Source organism: Biomphalaria glabrata, chromosome 3 (genome assembly GCF_947242115.1).
Source record: "Biomphalaria glabrata chromosome 3, xgBioGlab47.1, whole genome shotgun sequence".
NCBI lineage: Eukaryota > Metazoa > Mollusca > Gastropoda > Planorbidae > Biomphalaria > Biomphalaria glabrata.
This window is the reverse complement of record NC_074713.1, coordinates 46,069,034-46,086,590: the sequence shown is the minus strand read 5'-3', so window position 1 is coordinate 46,086,590 and position 17,557 is coordinate 46,069,034. Positions and strand designations below refer to the sequence as shown.

Here is a 17,557-nt window from a genome sequence, read left to right as displayed (position 1 = left end):
ACACCGCCTGTTTAGCCGTGTCTTAAAAATCTCTGCTAACTGTACCGGTAATAGTGATGTCTTACTTTCGTTCAGCCCGCTCTTTGTCGCAAAGAAACTCAGACGTAAACAGCTCTAGCTGATTACTGCGGCGACTTGACTTTACACTGCAAGCCTCTATGTAGGTCCTAGGTGTCCATGTCTCTAGACTCTCATTATTTATACCAATGTGAACGTCGAGTTCTAACAAACCAGGCTATTAACAACTCATTTGTCCAGTCAGTCATGAATGGTCACTCCCTCTACAGGTCACTACGGTCAGACCGTATTTACAAACATGTATGTCTGTTTCCAATACTGTTATAAAAACCAACTAACACAAATAGGAAAAAAAAATAAAACAAGTAAAATAAATACTTAAAAAAAACATATATATATATATATATGAGAAAGAACACCACATTCCAGACATATTTCTCAATGTTGTAAGATTTATTTCCCTTTTTCTTTGTAAACAAAATAATTAATTACCGGTATCACAAATGAATCGATTAATTTGGTTAATTTTATGGATTCATGTTTTGTCAGGGGCATTGAATAATGGTGCAAAGTGTCAACTAGATCCAAGAATGGGACGTAGCAGTCTTCGGGGAAGAGGGCCGTAAAAGCCTTTGGTATTGCACCAAGACCATTGGGTGTTGATTCTCTTAGTATTTAAAGGGATGCTCTATCTTCTACTGCTTAGGATCATTGGTTTACGGTAACGTTAGTTTGTTTTGTTTTTAACCTCATGTTATTGTCTTCTGCAGAGAAAGAGGGCAAAGCTTTACAGCTAACGTACCAGTCCAAGCTAAAGCTAGTTGCCCTTTCCAAGCAAGCGACTTTTGGCAAGTTTAGGCCAGACTTGTTGCCCGATGTGGGCTTCCTAGACGTGGTGGGCAACGATAGAAGGTGAGTGGTCTTTTAACAATTCACAGCCAATAAAGAGTGTTCTAGACAAATGCTGAAATTGGACCCAGCCTAAACATAGCTTGCTGTGTTACCTAACGTTTGTGTAGGGGTTTTCATTTGTTAAACCTGACATTTTTGTTACAACCCTTTCACATTTCTTGTCTTTACCTGCCTAATATATTCAATAAGTATTTTCTTCTCAGATACATCAGCAATGTTACCATCTGGATGTATTTCTTTATTGGAAGATTGTATCAAAGTCATGTTACAGTGCCAGGCAGCTGGCTCTAAAAATGTGCCGTTGAAACTAAGCATGCTTGCATTATAAATAATGTAAATTGTTTTTGCTAAATGCGAACAAATTATCGTGTTGTTCTGTAGTGTAGTATTTGAATGCAAGGAAATTATTCAGAGCTATCAAAACCAAATAATAAATGCACACATTTTGTTCAACTAGACTGTCGATTAAAAATATTTTATAACTACAGTAATTGCATTATACAGTAGAGGTTATGAAAAGAAGTATGACAATCATCTCACAAGTTTATGATGGCATTGCAACTAATAATACAATTATACATATTTAATATGATTACTGAGAAGGAATGGAAAAAGTATCCTACAGTAACAAGTTTAAACATATATTCTGACTTTTGAATAGGCAGTAGAGGACAATCGAGGATATAAGATGGCATAAACAAGAAATATGTTGTTTTTTTTTAAGCTTTCAACATCTGTATTTATTCCACTTTTCTCTCTAAAATGCCAGGTGCCTAGGTTTTTTAAAATTATTATTAAAGGAATGAATAAGTTGTTAATATGGCCCAATACGTTGTTTCCATTTATTATTGAAAAACTATTAACTATAGTTACTATACCATATATATATATATATATATATATATATATATATATATATATATAATATAAATAGCAGCGCAGAAGGTAGTCTTCAATTCTTAAATAAAATAAAACCATTTCAACATGGTTTTTAAAAAAATGCTCATATTTAAAAAAAAAAGGTGTTTTACTGATGAATGATTTATATCGTTAATCAATTTCCTGTTCATCTCCGTCTAACAGTTTTTTGTTTTGTAATGATGAGAACAATGGCAGACTTACATGAACCTCGTCTTGGATCTCCATAGAATTTTGTTGAGAATACTCTCTTCCCATCTCTCTCTCTCGCTCTCTCTCTCCCACACACACACAGCATGTTTGAGTGTCCTTGTGTGCGTGTGACGAGTGTGATGTTATTGACAAAGTGTAGAATATTATTCTACCTAGCGGCTAGACATATCCCACTCTGGAGACTCTTTCTTTTTTTCTGGTGAACATATCACTTTGGTCATTTCATAGCCGATACTTGCTCATAGGAAGAGTGAGTTGAGGGAAGACATTATTATTTTGGAGGAGAAAAAGAGCGCGCTCGTGTGTGTGTGTGTGTGTGTGTGTATATAGAGAGGAAAGTGTGTATCAGGGAGATGTGGCCGAAGAAGGAGGGGGGGGCGGGGCGACATCTCATCTGCAATAAATCTTTGACTAGCAAGTACAAGATTATTAGAAACGTCTGTAAATAATGTGCAGTTCAAATTGTCATGGCATAGTTGTGTGTGTGTGTGTTTTGTTTTGTTTTTTAGAGCGACGGGGAGAAAGAAAAACAGGGGTGGGGCCGTGGGGGGTAAAGTGACATTTACAAAGACTTAATGAGCTAGAAAGACTTTATTGCTGCTTCCGATGTTGAAATAGTGATTTAACTATAAAGAATGTGGAAATAGTGATTTAACTATGAAACCAAAGAATGTGGAAATAGTGATTTAACTATGAAACCGAAGAATGTGGAAATAGTGATTTAACTATGAAACCAAAGAATGTGGAAATAGTGATTTAACCATGAAACCGAAGAATGTGGAAATAGTGATTTAACCATGAAACCGAAGAATGTGGAAATAGTGATTTAACCATGAAACCGAAGAATGTGGAAATAGTGATTTAACCATGAAACCGAAGAATGTGGAAATAGTGATTTAACCATGAATCCGAAGAATGTGGAAATAGTGATTTAACTATGAAACCAAAGAATGTGGAAATAGTGATTTAACCATGAAACTGAAGAATGTGGAAATATAGTGACCATATAATGAAAAATATGGTGACTGTATGGTGAAAATATATAACTTTTAGGTGACTATTTGGTAAAAATTTGATGACTGGTGAAAATATGGGGACTAATTAGTGAACATCTAGTTTGGGTCGAGGCTCGCTCTGCTTGGTGCGTCACTGCCAGAGAATGTTCCCACAAAGCGAACGTATGCGTGAAATCCAAGCTGTGGCGGCTGAAAAGTTCCATGCTACAAGCTAGATCTGTGTGCGTACCTTGGTCAAGAGCTGTAGGAGACAGTATTCCTGATTGTGGCTGTTCAAACGGCATTTCCCTGTACCAGGAACCAACAAAATAGCAATGCATTTTTTTTATTTCCACACATTACTTTCATTGAAATGTGTGAGTGTTTGTATGTGTGAATCTTGAATGCATGTTGTTTTGTGTGTTTACTTGCTGGCCTTGCTGTGTTGGATTGTGTCTTAGGATTGAAAAGATGTGCATACGCATGAGACGAATGTCTGAAATAAAGGAAAGTTATTTCAAGTGGCCAAGACGAGGGCGCCATATCATCTCTATCTCTACACTATTATATTTATGCGTCTTCCCCTTCTCCGACTTGTTCAAATTTCCAATCTCTTCATCTGTGGATCGATAGCATCTTCCTCTCCACCATCTTCTTTCTTTTTTCGCCCCTCCTTTTCTCCTCCTCCCCACCTCCCCCCCCCCTTGTGTCAGCCTTACTCCCCCTGTCATGGCGCTGTTACATAGAAATAGTTGAGGAAAGGGAAAAGTTCAATAGGAAAGATAACTCCAAGTCATAGGAATTGAGAGAGTTCATAAATTTGCTGGAGTTCTCCTCTAGCGATGCCTGTCGAATCCTCTTGTCTAGAACACACACACACACACACACACACACACATACATACATATATATATATATATATATATATATATATATATATATATATATATATATATATATATATATATATATAAACAGGATCATAAATATTGTGATCTAATAATTAAGATTTGATTAATTTTCCTACTTTATGATTGTACTTTAATATCATAAACCAGTGATACGGCCTGAGGGTTATTCCAGATCGTGCGTCGCTGCTGTCTGACACATTGTCACTTCTAACAAATGAGCACTGTTAAACCACAGAGGGTCTGTTCCTTTGGACTCCATTGTTAGTGCTTTAAGGCATTCCGTAACACGCTTGTAGGAAAGGTATGGCCCTCATACTACGATCGCTGACCTGTTAACTGTTTTTTTTTTGTTTTTTTTTTCAACCAATGTAAACATACATGGCAATGTAATTATTTACCTATCTTTAACTCTTAGTCTAAAAATATCGACTATATCGCTGCTAAGACAACTTCGCGTCTCGAGACAGTCCATAAAGCTATCATGTTTGGTTTCGTACGTCGCCATAAAACAATGACGTCATTATACTGAAGACACCTATTCGTCCATACGATAAGGTTACTTATAGTTAATCCTTACGGGGGTCAGCGGTTATTGAGAGTGTCGTGTCGCAAACCCAATGCCCAGCCATCTTTAACTTTTCCAATTTTTCCTATGTGATTAGAAGGACACAGAATTCTGATGTAAAAAAAAAAAATCACAGCTTCCGTTAGGACTTGAGTTCGAGACGCTTGGTTTTCGAGGCAAGTAATTCTACTATGTATCTTTAAAAACAGGCTAGTATTAATACACTTGTTGAGGGATGTATGTTTAAGCATCTGGTAGTTCAACGTTATGGGGGTGCACGGGGAAAGGTTGGTTTGTTTGCTTCAGATTTCCTTCAGAATGGTATTTATGACATCCAAAGCCCAAATCTCCAGTAGGACGACGCAGTGTGTCGGAGGGAAGGATTTGAACCAGGAATCATCGAGGCGATGATCCAGAGCGCAAACCACAGGACCATGCGTCCCATTGGGAAGATCTGCCATGGCCTGCTTATTCTAACAGAAGCTCTTAGAGCTACTAATGATCAGCAAATCATCTCATTTGAAGCGCGTTCTCTTTGATACAGGTAGTGAGTCTTGAATTATTTATTAAGTTTTAATGAGTTTGCACTTTGTTCTATTGATCTACATGTGCTGAATGGCAAAGAGCATTGCAGTCATCTCTCATTAATGGATGGGAATAACTTGCCCTAGGACTCAGAATAATTAGCTCCCTTTAAAAGGTGTCGAGTACCCACAGACCTAGACACATGCTTGAAACAAACCAGGTCTGTGTGTGTGTGTGTCTGTGTGTGTGTGAGGAAAAAGAAGGGGGGAATTTGAATAATTGAATAGTGTCACTGTGACCTGACAACTCCTGGTTTGAGTGTGTGTGTGTGTGTTTGTCACGTGCTGGACATTGTTTGAAGAGTTTGATCTACAACTTTTGCTTTCTACGTCAGTAGCTGTGACATGAGTCGCAAAGATCTTTTAGGATCTAGTTCATCTTCAATTAGCATTTCGTTTAGTGCATAGTGACATTTGTATCTACTTTCAACAATCTACTCATCATCTTCTAGCCTCCCTGGTCAAACACTTTCTTCTAGCCTCCCTGGTCAAACACTTTCTTCTAGCCTCCCTGGTCAAACACTTTCTTCTAGCCTCCCTGGTCAAACACTTTCTTCTAGCCTCCCTGGTCAAACACTTTCTTCTAGCCTCCCTGGTCAAACACTTTCTTCTAGCCTCCCTGGTCAAACACTTTCTTCTAGCCTCCCTGGTCAAACACTTTCTTCTAGCCTCCCTGGTCAAACACTTTCTTCTAGCCTCCCTGGTCAAACACTTTCTTCTAGCCTCCCTGGTCAAACACTTTCTTCTAGTCTCCCTGGTCAAACACTTTCTTCTAGCCTCCCTGGTCAAACACTTTCTTCTAGCCTCCCTGGTCAAACACTTTCTTCTAGCCTCCCTGGTCAAACACTTTCTTCTAGCCTCCCTGGTCAAACACTTTCTTCTAGCCTCCCTGGTCAAACACTTTCTTCTAGCCTCCCTGGTCAAACACTTTCTTCTAGCCTCCCTGGTCAAACACTTTCTTTTCCACGCATTATTGCCTTTTTTCCCCTTCCCCCCCCCTCCCCCCGTTTGTTGAGTGTGAGGAATGTTGAAATGGCTGAACTCTCTTGCCTGGTCGTGATCTGTCCACTCACTGACACGTGCAATACTTTGGCTGGAAGGGAAACAATTTTTTTTTTGTCGGCTAGACGCTTGTTGGAAGGGGAAGAGGTGGGCCTAGTCAATACTAATTACAAAATGTTTCTTGAAGTCCTAACTGCACTTGTAGAATATGATTCTAGATTCTATGTCCAAATAAAAAATTTCGTTTGATGTATATGTGTTCAACGCTCAAAAATTAATTTATATCTAGAATAATGTTGTTGTTGCTAAGCTCTCTACAATTAGCTTGACGAGCTTATTGGAGTGGTGACCTGGATGAAGTGTGTTTAGTCGGATGAGTTTAAAATAGGATATCTTCAGAGTCTTCACGACTCGGGCACCAAGAGGCATATTAAGATGAGAAACTCATGGGAAAGCGATTTATAAAAATGTTTTGTTTTGTTTCTCAAACATGCTCAATTGCGATGTGAGCTATAAGTAGGTCAAGGTCTGTGTAGCACTTGTTAATATGTTGTTTAGTTAGCTTTTTAATTAATTTTAGGAATTTGATAAAATGATGAAATTGAATCTTATCTTTAGGCTGAGGGAAGTTCCCATATACAATGACCATTCCTTTTAAAAACAAAACACAAAGTCAATAGAGAGCGTGGAAATAGACGTGACATCGCATGATTTGTTTTGTAAGCAAATGCTATTTAAGATTGGCTCTCTTGCGACTTAACCTTAAGGGGTTAAAGCCTGTCTTTTTTCACGTCTGGTTAGTAGTTTGTTTTAAAAGTATCCAGCAGTCTAGTCTCGGACCACTGTAAATATTCCCCTCCCTCCCCCCCCCCCCCCCCCACAACCTAGTTGTTTGTTTGGTCTACACTATTTTAATGTTTCGTTTGTTTCTTTCTGGCCAGCCAAGGAACTGATATCTCCCAGTGGTAAGCTTGACTTGTCGTCTGCTCAGATCTCTTACAGTGGCTGCTCTTGTTGGTGTGCCTGTGTCGGTAGCTTTCTATGTATGCTCTTGTTGCTTCTTCGTCCTGTACCGCACGCTCAGGGGTAGCAGTTTCTTGACCTAGGCTCGGGGTGGCCGGGCCGATTTTATAGTTTGCTCAATTACATTTCATTGAAACGTCTCGGGTGGATAGTGGACATTTCTAAGACATAGTTCCACCCAGGCACACTCTATTTTAACCTTATCGTCACGGGGGAGGGGTAGAGTTGGTATTACTGTTGCCGCGACCTTTTAGTAGGGTCTCATTTGATCATCAAAGCAAATTTTGACGATCCGGCGCTTGTATTATACAGAATAACTTAGCGTAACCCTGACAATACTAACACACAGACACTAACACAAACAATATTAACGTATAGGACTTTTCCATTTTAAAATTGTTCAGCAAAAAACTTTACGGGTGACGTCATTGATCTCAAAACTACAAGCGTTTGGGGATTTTTTCAATTTTTTATTTTACGTTCAAATAAAACAATGTCAAGGACGCTAAGATGAACTTCCCTGTTGCCAACTAAACAACAATGGTGGTACGAACGGAAGAGTTTAGAACATCTATACCTGCAACTGCTAATAAGTGCACACACACAATGATCATATGCATTACAAACAAACAACAGCTTATCAACACTTTCTTTAGTCTGTACACCGGATACCTCAAAAAGCTCGTTATGTATACTTTTTTTTGTCCCCGCTGTTGTCACGTGTCTTCTGTGGGCGTGTGTGGCTACTTATGTTATGTACATAACTATCATTGAGGTCATGTTTCTGTTTCGTATAGCCTTATTAGTTGTCACTATATTTGCAGTATGTTGTCGACTGGGCGATGCACATTTGTTTATGTTTCACACCTGCCACTTGTTCGAGTCTTTCATTGAGCTTAAGGTGTGTGTGTGTGTTTGTGTTTTAAGCACTCTTGTTTTGTCTGAACGAGGTGGAATACATTGAAGTGCATGGTTTCTAATAACCTAGCTCAGCTCCCCTAGGGTCGTGCAGGACGTATACCAATGCTTTCTGAACGTTGTGGTGAAGCACCATGGAGGAGCAGTTTCAAAATGTGCACGACATTTATATCTACACGTGGTTACAAATTAGCTATAGTGGCAGCACAACTTTTTTTTTCTATTTTTTTTAATTTTATTTTATCGTAATCTTGTTTTATCCATTGAAAAAAAAAAAATAGTCTACGAAGTTTCAAGAATTCAAATTTTTAATAAAATTGTTATCAAATTTGTCTCGGTATTAAAAATAACTTCACGTGCTAGTTATTCTGTGTGTCATTTTGTTTTAATGTGGTAGTGTGTGTCTTCTGTTGTACGCGATGTTGTAGTGTCTGTGTTGTGTCGTGGTGTACGCGTTGTTCGCACTCATTTCATGTTCAATACGTGACGCTAAGTGAAATGGATTTCGATTGGTTAATGTGTGTCCCTGGACAGATGCGGCGAACAATAAAAGTCATGACAGTGTTTCGTCCGCACTCTTGTCACCTCAGTACACCCATGCTCGTGAAGCTGGTGGACTCTTTAAGCACAATATAAGAAGTTTATCTGATGACTTGTCATGAAACGTGCCCATTAGGCCAGAGTTTTCAAAACTTGATGATGGACTCATATTGAAGTCCCCCCTCCCCCCAAAAAGTAATTGATGCTTTTAATTGTTATGGTTGTCATTTAATGACTAGATTTACTTATTGGATTGATTTGTTTTACTTCTTTTTGTTTCCTGAATTGAAAACACGATATCGACATGAGTTTGTGTTTTCATTAACCCTAAAATTTTAGGATCGAGCAAGCGGTCGGTCCAACAATAACCAGGTGTTCAGTCCCATTGGCCTTTACATTTTTACAAAGCTTATATCAACTCACTCTGTGTCTGTTGAAATGTCTGTACACGTTATTTCTCTCCCACTTAACCTTTGATCAAGTTGAAATTTTGCGCAAATATTTCTTGTATCTGACAGCACAAGGAACAATTTAAAAAATTAGCCAATTATTGGTAATTAATTATTTTTCTTTGTTATCGAACAAAGGAAAGAAATTGTACTTGACTAATGTGGCGGTATAAGTTGAATTAATCCCCTTTGCACTTTGCTTAAAAGTTTGAAACAAACAATAGATTACTATAAAAACCTTTTATTTTCATAAGCTCATAAGCACTTCCCTAGCACAGTGGTGAGCATATTGGCTTAAAGCTAGAGCTCTCGAGTTCGAATTCAAGGCGATCACGGTAACTTTAACACAACCCCCCCCCCCCCCCCTATTTTTCCTAGCCCCACCTTTTTCCAGACAAGTAATAGCGCAGTGAGAAAGCTAAAAGCATGAAATAGCGCTAAACAAAAAAAAAATTGGTAAAAATATTTCTAATCGCTCAGGAACATTATTGTTAGTCTTGATCTATTGCAAACTTAATGACATGACTGATCTAAACTAATTGATACGATTACACTTATTATAAAGTTTTTTTAAAAGGTATTTTATATGTTTTTCTTGTTCTATTTGGCAGAAGGGGAAAAGAAGTTTTTATGTTTATCTTTTGGTATGTGCGACTGTCTACAGTATATTTTGTTTTAAATTATTGTTTTAACAATGGTTAGGTTTGATTTGAAAACAAACGGAGTCGTTGCCCAGGATAATCAATCAATACTGAATGGCGGCGTCGCGTCTATTTGGAGCTCAATACCCGCGATGGTGAAACCGTTTAATTTTTTGACATTTAAATCCTGCATCACAAAACCAAGTCGGTGTTTTCCCAAGGGGGGGGTCGCTGATAAAAACAAATAAGTGACAACTTTTCACTTTCTTTGAGCGAATAGGAGCAAACGGATATAAAAGTGAGGTACTTGTACAGCAGAAAGTCTACACACATACCGGCGGGTCTCTCTCTGTTTAAAACGTAGTGAAAGTAAACTACGTATTTAAAGTGGTTGCTATGGCAACGGCGGCCATGCTAGAGCTGCGTTTACGTATTTGACCTTTTGTGTTCGCTCTATTACGTCGTTGATTGTCGTTATTGTGTTGGGAGAGGGGGGAGGTGAAGTCTACATTAAAATGACGGGGCATCGGTGGGATTGCTAGTCCGAGGTCAGGGCATCATTGCCTTTAGTTCGTTAACCTGTATCGACTGCCCTCCTATCTAGAGGGAAGCAGTTAGATTATCCAATCAGTCAATGTTGACCCATGTTTTAGCGCGGGCCCGGAGTTATTTGCTGTTATGAGTGCCACACGACCAACAAGCGTGCCGACACTGAGGGTTGAAATAAGGGGATCGTGTATGTGTGTGTGTGTGGGGGGGTCTATTGATTGGTGTCTGTCAATCTCGTCCTTCTCTTCCCGGTGATTGTTAGTAACAGGTCTCTGGCCACTTTGTGACGTCATAATTAGAAGCCCACTGTTCAACGGTTCCGCTCACAAATCGTAGATCAGACAGAAATGTTTGTCTCCCTAAGGACAAACTCTGAAAAGTGATTCTTAGGCTTAGCGTATAAAAACACAAAACAACGAAACATTTAATGTTAGTGGATATTTCGCCTGAACTCTATATCAAAACGTTAAAACGTTATTAGGGAGTTTCGCGATACATTTTTTCTTGCCCAAGATGCCAAAGACGCTCTATCGAAGGATCGCTGTTGCCAACTAAAAAAACATAATTTGTGATACAAGTAACAAAAAAGGTTAGAAATAGGATTTGATAGTGCACACAATGTATCGTAGACCTTGGCCACACGGAGAAAACTCGAGTTTGACCGTTACAATGTTTCAAAGTAAAAGAAAAAAAAATGAGTTATGAAAAGCATGTCGAACTCAGCCGTAGTGTAGGCTACCAATAACTGAGTTGTTTTTTTTATAACTATTTAAAGTTGCTTTACGCTTATTGATTGATTATCTTAGCTTTGCTTATATTTTAAGTAAATCTAATAAAGATTTCATCTACAAGTAGATCTAGGTCTTAAGAGTTCTAAATTCAGCAGTCTAGATCTAGAGTTAGTTTTAGATGTCTACATTAATGAAAGTGCCAGTAAATAATAAAACAAAGACAATTCTACCAAGTAGCTCTGGCCTCGTGGCTAGAGACGTTGTTACATCGAGCTGACGGTGCCGATGTACCAGTTCGATGCCCGACTTGGCCTAATATTTTTTTTTAATTTATAATTTCTTCTTTTTTTAGCGGCCCCGGAAAGGGGAAAAGACGCTAATAGTTTTGTGCGAAATGTCTGTCCGTCTGTCCCGTTTAGATCTCGTAAACTAGAAGAGATATTGAAAATCCGACTTCACAATATTTTAGACCATTCAAAGTTCTGATGCAACGGCTACTTTTTTTTTTCCTGAAAGCGAAAATTCTAATTTTTAAAATCAATTATGCAAGCAGTTTTTTTTATAAGAAAAAGCTAATTAGTATGCATTATATGTTAGACCTAATTTAAGACGAATAGTAATCTTATAAACATCATTTTCGTGAACATTTTTTTTCTATATAGCGGATTTTTTTTTTTTTTTTTTTTTTTGAGGATTCGAATATGAGTTTGAGCCTTTTCAAAACAATTAACTTATTTAGTTTGAACCGAGGGTCCCGGGTTCGAATCCTGGAGAAGACTGGAATTTTCAACTTCTGAGTCTACCCAGCTCTAATGGGTACCTGACATTAGTTGGGGAAAAGCAAAGGCGGTTGGTCGTTGTGCTGGCTACATGACACCCTCGTTAACCGTAGGCCACAAAAACAGATGAACTTTACATCTTCTGCCCTATAAACCACAAACTAGTTAGGCCAGGTTCACATCTAACATTACATTCACTTTCACGTATCCTTTGATCTGCGGGACGGTTGGGGCACTACACAAGATCTGTTAACCTTCTTTCTCCATTCTTATCTCTCATTTGTCTTTGATATAATTTCATTCGGATGTTCTTTCTGAAAATATTGAAGCCTACCTGGGTGGACCACTGGTCGTGCGGTTTGCGCGCTGGACTGTTGTTTGGATTTATCGACGATCGAAGGTTCAAACCCTGCCTGCTCCCATCCCCCGTCGTCCTGTGGGAGGTTTGGACTAGGAAGTAAACTATCTTCAACTCTGAAGGATTATCCGAATTATGTAAAACATTTTACTTCGGGGGCCGATTTTGAGTTTGTGTTTCCACACAAACTGTCTTTTGTAACCTTGTTTTTTTTTAGATTTAGTTTTTTAAATTTGTTTTTAAATTTAAAAAAAAATGCTTTCCTTGTGTGTTTTTTTTTAAACATAAATGTACTAGTTTAAGTTTTGGTTATTCCCAAGTGGGTATTATGGGACACAAACAAATGTGCTCGTCTCTTAGCAACCAAGTCTACACATAACTGGGGAACGGGTGAGAACGAGTTTGTGTGGTCTAGGAGCCTGATAAGCTCTAACATTTCATTGCCCCTTTTTTTTTTAATTTACAAAATGTTTGTTACTTCAATTATAGTGGAAATCACCCTGAAGGGAATTCATCAGACTGTTTTGTTTTATGTTACACAATGTAATGTTTTTGGTAAAAAAAAAAATTAATTAAAGTTCCCCCTTTCAGACCAAGCGGTCTATAGGACAGATGATGTTAAGGTCAACTGTTTCTTTGGCCAACCGTTAACGAGCAGGGTGTCATGTAGCCAGCACAACGGCCAACCGCCTTTAATTTTTTTAACTAAAGTCAGGTACCCATTAGAGTTGGGTGGACTCAGGAGCGCCCTAAAATGCCGACATTCAAAATCCCAGTCTTCACCTAGATTCGAATCGAGGACTCCAGGTTCGAAACCCAAGCGCTTAACCACTCAGCCACTTCGCCCCCCATGTTTTTTTTTTTTTTTTTTGTTTGTTTTTTTGTACAATAGGAATAATGGGATTTAAAAGATATGCTGTTGTTGTTGGTGCTTCCGCGTGTTCTATTACGTATTACGTAACTGATTAACTAATTACTTCACCGTTCTCTCTGATATTGTCCAACTATTCTCTAGCACTCAGAAAAAAAAAAAACTACTATTCTAGTCGTCGCACTAAACCAGGGATTCAATTGTCGTGACCTCTCTATCATCACGACTTCAAACTGTCGTGAAGTTTTTTTATCGGATGGAAATTATTTTCTGCTGGTGAAGATTAAAGGGGACTACAAGACTTGAGGATGTCCAAGAAGGGATTTCAAGACTTGAGGGTGTGTAGGAAGGTGTCACACGATTTGAAAATGTGTAGGAAGATAGTACATTCCTTCAGTATGGGTAGAAAGGTATTCCATGACTTGATGTGTAGTAAGGTATTGCAATGCTCACAAATATAGTCATTGACAGAGTCTATGAGAACTAAGACGTGCCATGATCACTGGGTATTTTCTTTGATTCTGTGACTGTGTACATTGTACTACAAGTTTTTATTTTGGATTTCGTTGGATACTAATTTAACACGAGTTCAAAGGTCATACATCGACATGCGCTAAGACGTTCACCTGTAATCAATAAATTATCGTTTTAACGTTATAGACTTCACCTCGAATCATTTCGTGTCTTTGTAAGATGTGAAAAGAAACAGTCTGAACAGAGCTGGGAACACAAGACACAAACATGAACCTAAGTGTATTGCCCTCAGCAGTGAGCAGTAAAAGATAGCGTGGGCAACTTAACACACGTGTTGTTACATTATTACTTTACACACGTGTTGTTACGTTATTACTTTACACACGTGTTGTTACATTATTACTTTACACACGTGTTGTTACATTATTACTTTACACGTGTTGTTACATTATTACTTTACACACGTGTTGTTACATTATTACTTTACACACGTGTTGTTACATTATTACTTTACACACGTGTTGTTACATTATTACTTTACACGCGTGTTGTTGCATTATTACTTTACACGCGTGTTGTTACATTATTACTTTACACACGTGTTGTTACATTATTACTTTACACACGTGTTGTTACATTATTACTTTACACACGTGTTGTTACATTATTACTTTACACGCGTGTTGTTGCATTATTACTTTACACGCGTGTTGTTACATTATTACTTTACACACGTGTTGTTACATTGTTACTTTACACACGTTTTGTTACATTATTACTTTACACACGTGTTGTTACATTATTACTTTACACGCGTGTTGTTGCAGGACCACTTTACACTCGTGCAGTTAGAGAACTACTTGATTCATGCGTTGTTACATAACTAATTGATTCACGCTTTGTTACATAACTACTTGATTCACGCTTTGTTACATAACTAATTGATTCACGCGTTGTTACATAACTACTTGATTCACGCTTTGTTACATAACTAATTGATTCACGCTTTGTTACATAACTAATTGATTCACGCGTTGTTACATAACTACTTGATTCACGCTTTGTTACATAACTAATTGATTCACGCGTTGTTACATAACTAATTGATTCACGCGTTGTTACATAACTAATTGATTCACGCGTTGTTACATAACTAATTGATTCACGCTTTGTTACATAACTACTTGATTCACGCTTTGTTACATAACTAATTGATTCACGCTTTGTTACATAACTAATTGATTCACGCGTTGTTACATAACTAATTGATTCACGCGTTGTTACATAACTACTTGATTCACGCGTTGTTACATAACTACTTGATTCACGCGTTGTTACATAACTACTTGATTCACGCGTTGTTACATAACTAATTGATTCACGCTTTGTTACATAACTAATTGATTCAAGCTTTGTTACATAACTACTTGATTCACGCGTTGTTACATAACTACTTGATTCACGCGTTGTTACATAACTACTTGACACACATGCCTACTTGTGACTCACATGTTGTGACATCACTACTTGACACACATGCCTACTTGTGACTCACATGTTGTGACATAACTACTTGACACACATGCCTACTTGTGACTCACATGTTGTGACATAACTACTTGACACACATGCCTACTTGTGACTCACATGTTGTGACATAACTACTTGACACACATGCCTACTTGTGACTCACATGTTGTGACATAACTACTTGACACACATGCCTACTTGTGACTCACATGTTGTGACATAACTACTTGACACACATGCCTACTTGTGACTCACATGTTGTGACATAACTACTTGACACACATGCCTACTTGTGACTCACATGTTGTGACATAACTACTTGACACACATGCCTACTTGTGACTCACATGTTGTGACATAACTACTTGACACACATGCCTACTTGTGACTCACATGTTGTGACATAACTACTTGACACACATGCCTACTTGTGACTCACATGTTGTGACATAACTACTTGACACACATGCCTACTTGTGACTCACATGTTGTGACATAACTACTTGACACACACGCCTACTTGTGACTCACATGTTGTGACATAACTACTTGACATACATGCCTACTTGTGACTCACATGTTGTGACATAACATAACTACTTGACACACATGCCTACTTGTGACTCACATGTTGTGACATAACTACTTGACACACATGCCTACTTGTGACTCACATGTTGTGACATAACATAACTACTTGACACACATGCCTACTTGTGACTCACATGTTGTGACATAACATAACTACTTGACACACATGCCTACTTGTGACTCACATGTTGTGACATAACATAACTACTTGACACACATGCCTACTTGTGACTCACATGTTGTGACATAACTACTTGACACACATGCCTACTTGTGACTCACATGTTGTGACATAACATAACTACTTGACACACATGCCTACTTGTGACTCACATGTTGTGACATAACATAACTACTTGACACACATGCCTACTTGTGACTCACATGTTGTGACATAACTACTTGACATAGAAACAAAAAAAAAGATATTTCTGTCTAGAACCTCTTAATCTCACATAAAAGGGCACCATGGCCTGATGCATTCAGATGAGTAGACGTCCTCACCTACTTCAATTACTTCGCGAACGCTTAGAGTAAAGGGGTGCTATGGGTGTATCCTGTAGAGTTGTAGACTATGGCCTGGGACTGACTTGTCTAGTTTGGTTCAATCATTTGTACCTCGCTTCTACTAAACATTGATTTTGTCATTATCTTCTACTCTATTATTTCTCAAGTCTCTCGATTTACTGTGTGACGACACGTACACAGCTTCTTGCAGGTTGAGACGACTTGGAGGCAATTTTCTGATCTAGGCGTTCTTCTTGCAGGGGCGTGGCACGGAGCCATTTCCTTCCTCCTTCTCCTCCCCTCCAACCCTCACCCTACAGAAAACTTTTCTTCCACATGGTTTGTGAATCTGGTTTCTACGGTGATATAAAGAAAACCTTAGTTGATGGCAGTGTCTTTCCATGTCAGTATTACGAATCTAACAAATGACATCTTGTGTCTATCTCAGTGTTACTAATCTAACAGATGACATCTTGTGTCTATCTCAGTGTTACTAATCTAACAGGTGACATCTTGTGTCTATCTCAGGGTTACTAATCTAACAGATGACATCTTGTGTCTATCTCAGTGCTACTAATCTAACAGATGACATCTTGTGTCTATCTCAGGGTTACTAATCTAACAGATGACATCTTGTGTCTATCTCAGTGCTAATAATCTAACAGATGACATCTTGTGTCTATCTCAGGGTTACTAATCTAACAGATGACATCTTGTGTCTATCTCAGAGTTAGGAATCTAAGAGATTGCTTTTGTTTAGGTCAGCACTAGGAATCTAACTGCTGAATTGTATAGGTCAGTGCCTAAATGTCAAGCATTGTTCTATCATTTCTTCATGTCCACCTCGCTATGTTTTAATGTTTTGTCAGACGATTAGATCCGTAAATCTGTCTCTGTAATGTCGTAAATCTGTCTCTGTAATGTCGTATGGTAAACTTGCAAACACAAAAAGTGGTTAAGTTTAAAATCAAAATGCCTTAAAAAATTTTTTTTAAAAAGCTGATCAAATGAGATGAAGCCAAAGGAATCATTAATCAAACAAACTTACACAAAATGAAATAGACTCTGGATATATTAATGATTTTTTGTTCCTATAAAAATGATTCCCTAGAACTAGATCTAGTTGTGTTCTTCATAAAGTTTTCTAATAAAAGTTGCTCATTGTCGATTTTTGTTTTTTTTACTCTTTTTATTAAGGTGGCTGAGTGTCGGAAATAAAATGGCCGTCTGGCCTAAATAAATTTTAAGGTTTGGAACCCAATCTTTTTACATTTTCTTTGAGCTAGTCCTTGATTGTCTCCCTTCTATTGCAGGCAAGCCTGGCAGGCACTTGCTGACATGTCCAAAGAAGCAGCCATGGCAGAGTTTGTCCAGAAAATGGCAGATTCATGTAGTTTGTTTCAACCTTATGTGGAGGCTCACAAGGCAGAAAAAGAAGAGGCTGACAGAAAGCAGTAAGTCTATAGTCTACTGGATCA

General features: G+C 38.1%; 1 protein-coding gene across 3 annotated transcripts in view; it reads left to right on the top strand.

The window, feature by feature from the left end:
* The window catches only part of LOC106061129 (Golgi resident protein GCP60-like), a 55,600-nt gene that overhangs the window by 17,550 nt on the left and 20,493 nt on the right, over positions 1-17,557 (top strand). For 2 of the 3 annotated variants that reach the window (XM_056022320.1, XM_056022321.1), the window contains exons 2-4: positions 789-930; positions 7,060-7,083; positions 17,393-17,533. In XM_056022320.1, the coding sequence (XP_055878295.1) occupies positions 789-930; positions 7,060-7,083; positions 17,393-17,533 (307 nt within the window). The remainder of the gene's footprint in view (positions 1-788; positions 931-7,059; positions 7,084-17,392; positions 17,534-17,557) is intronic. The other variant, XM_056022322.1, reaches the window with a different exon arrangement.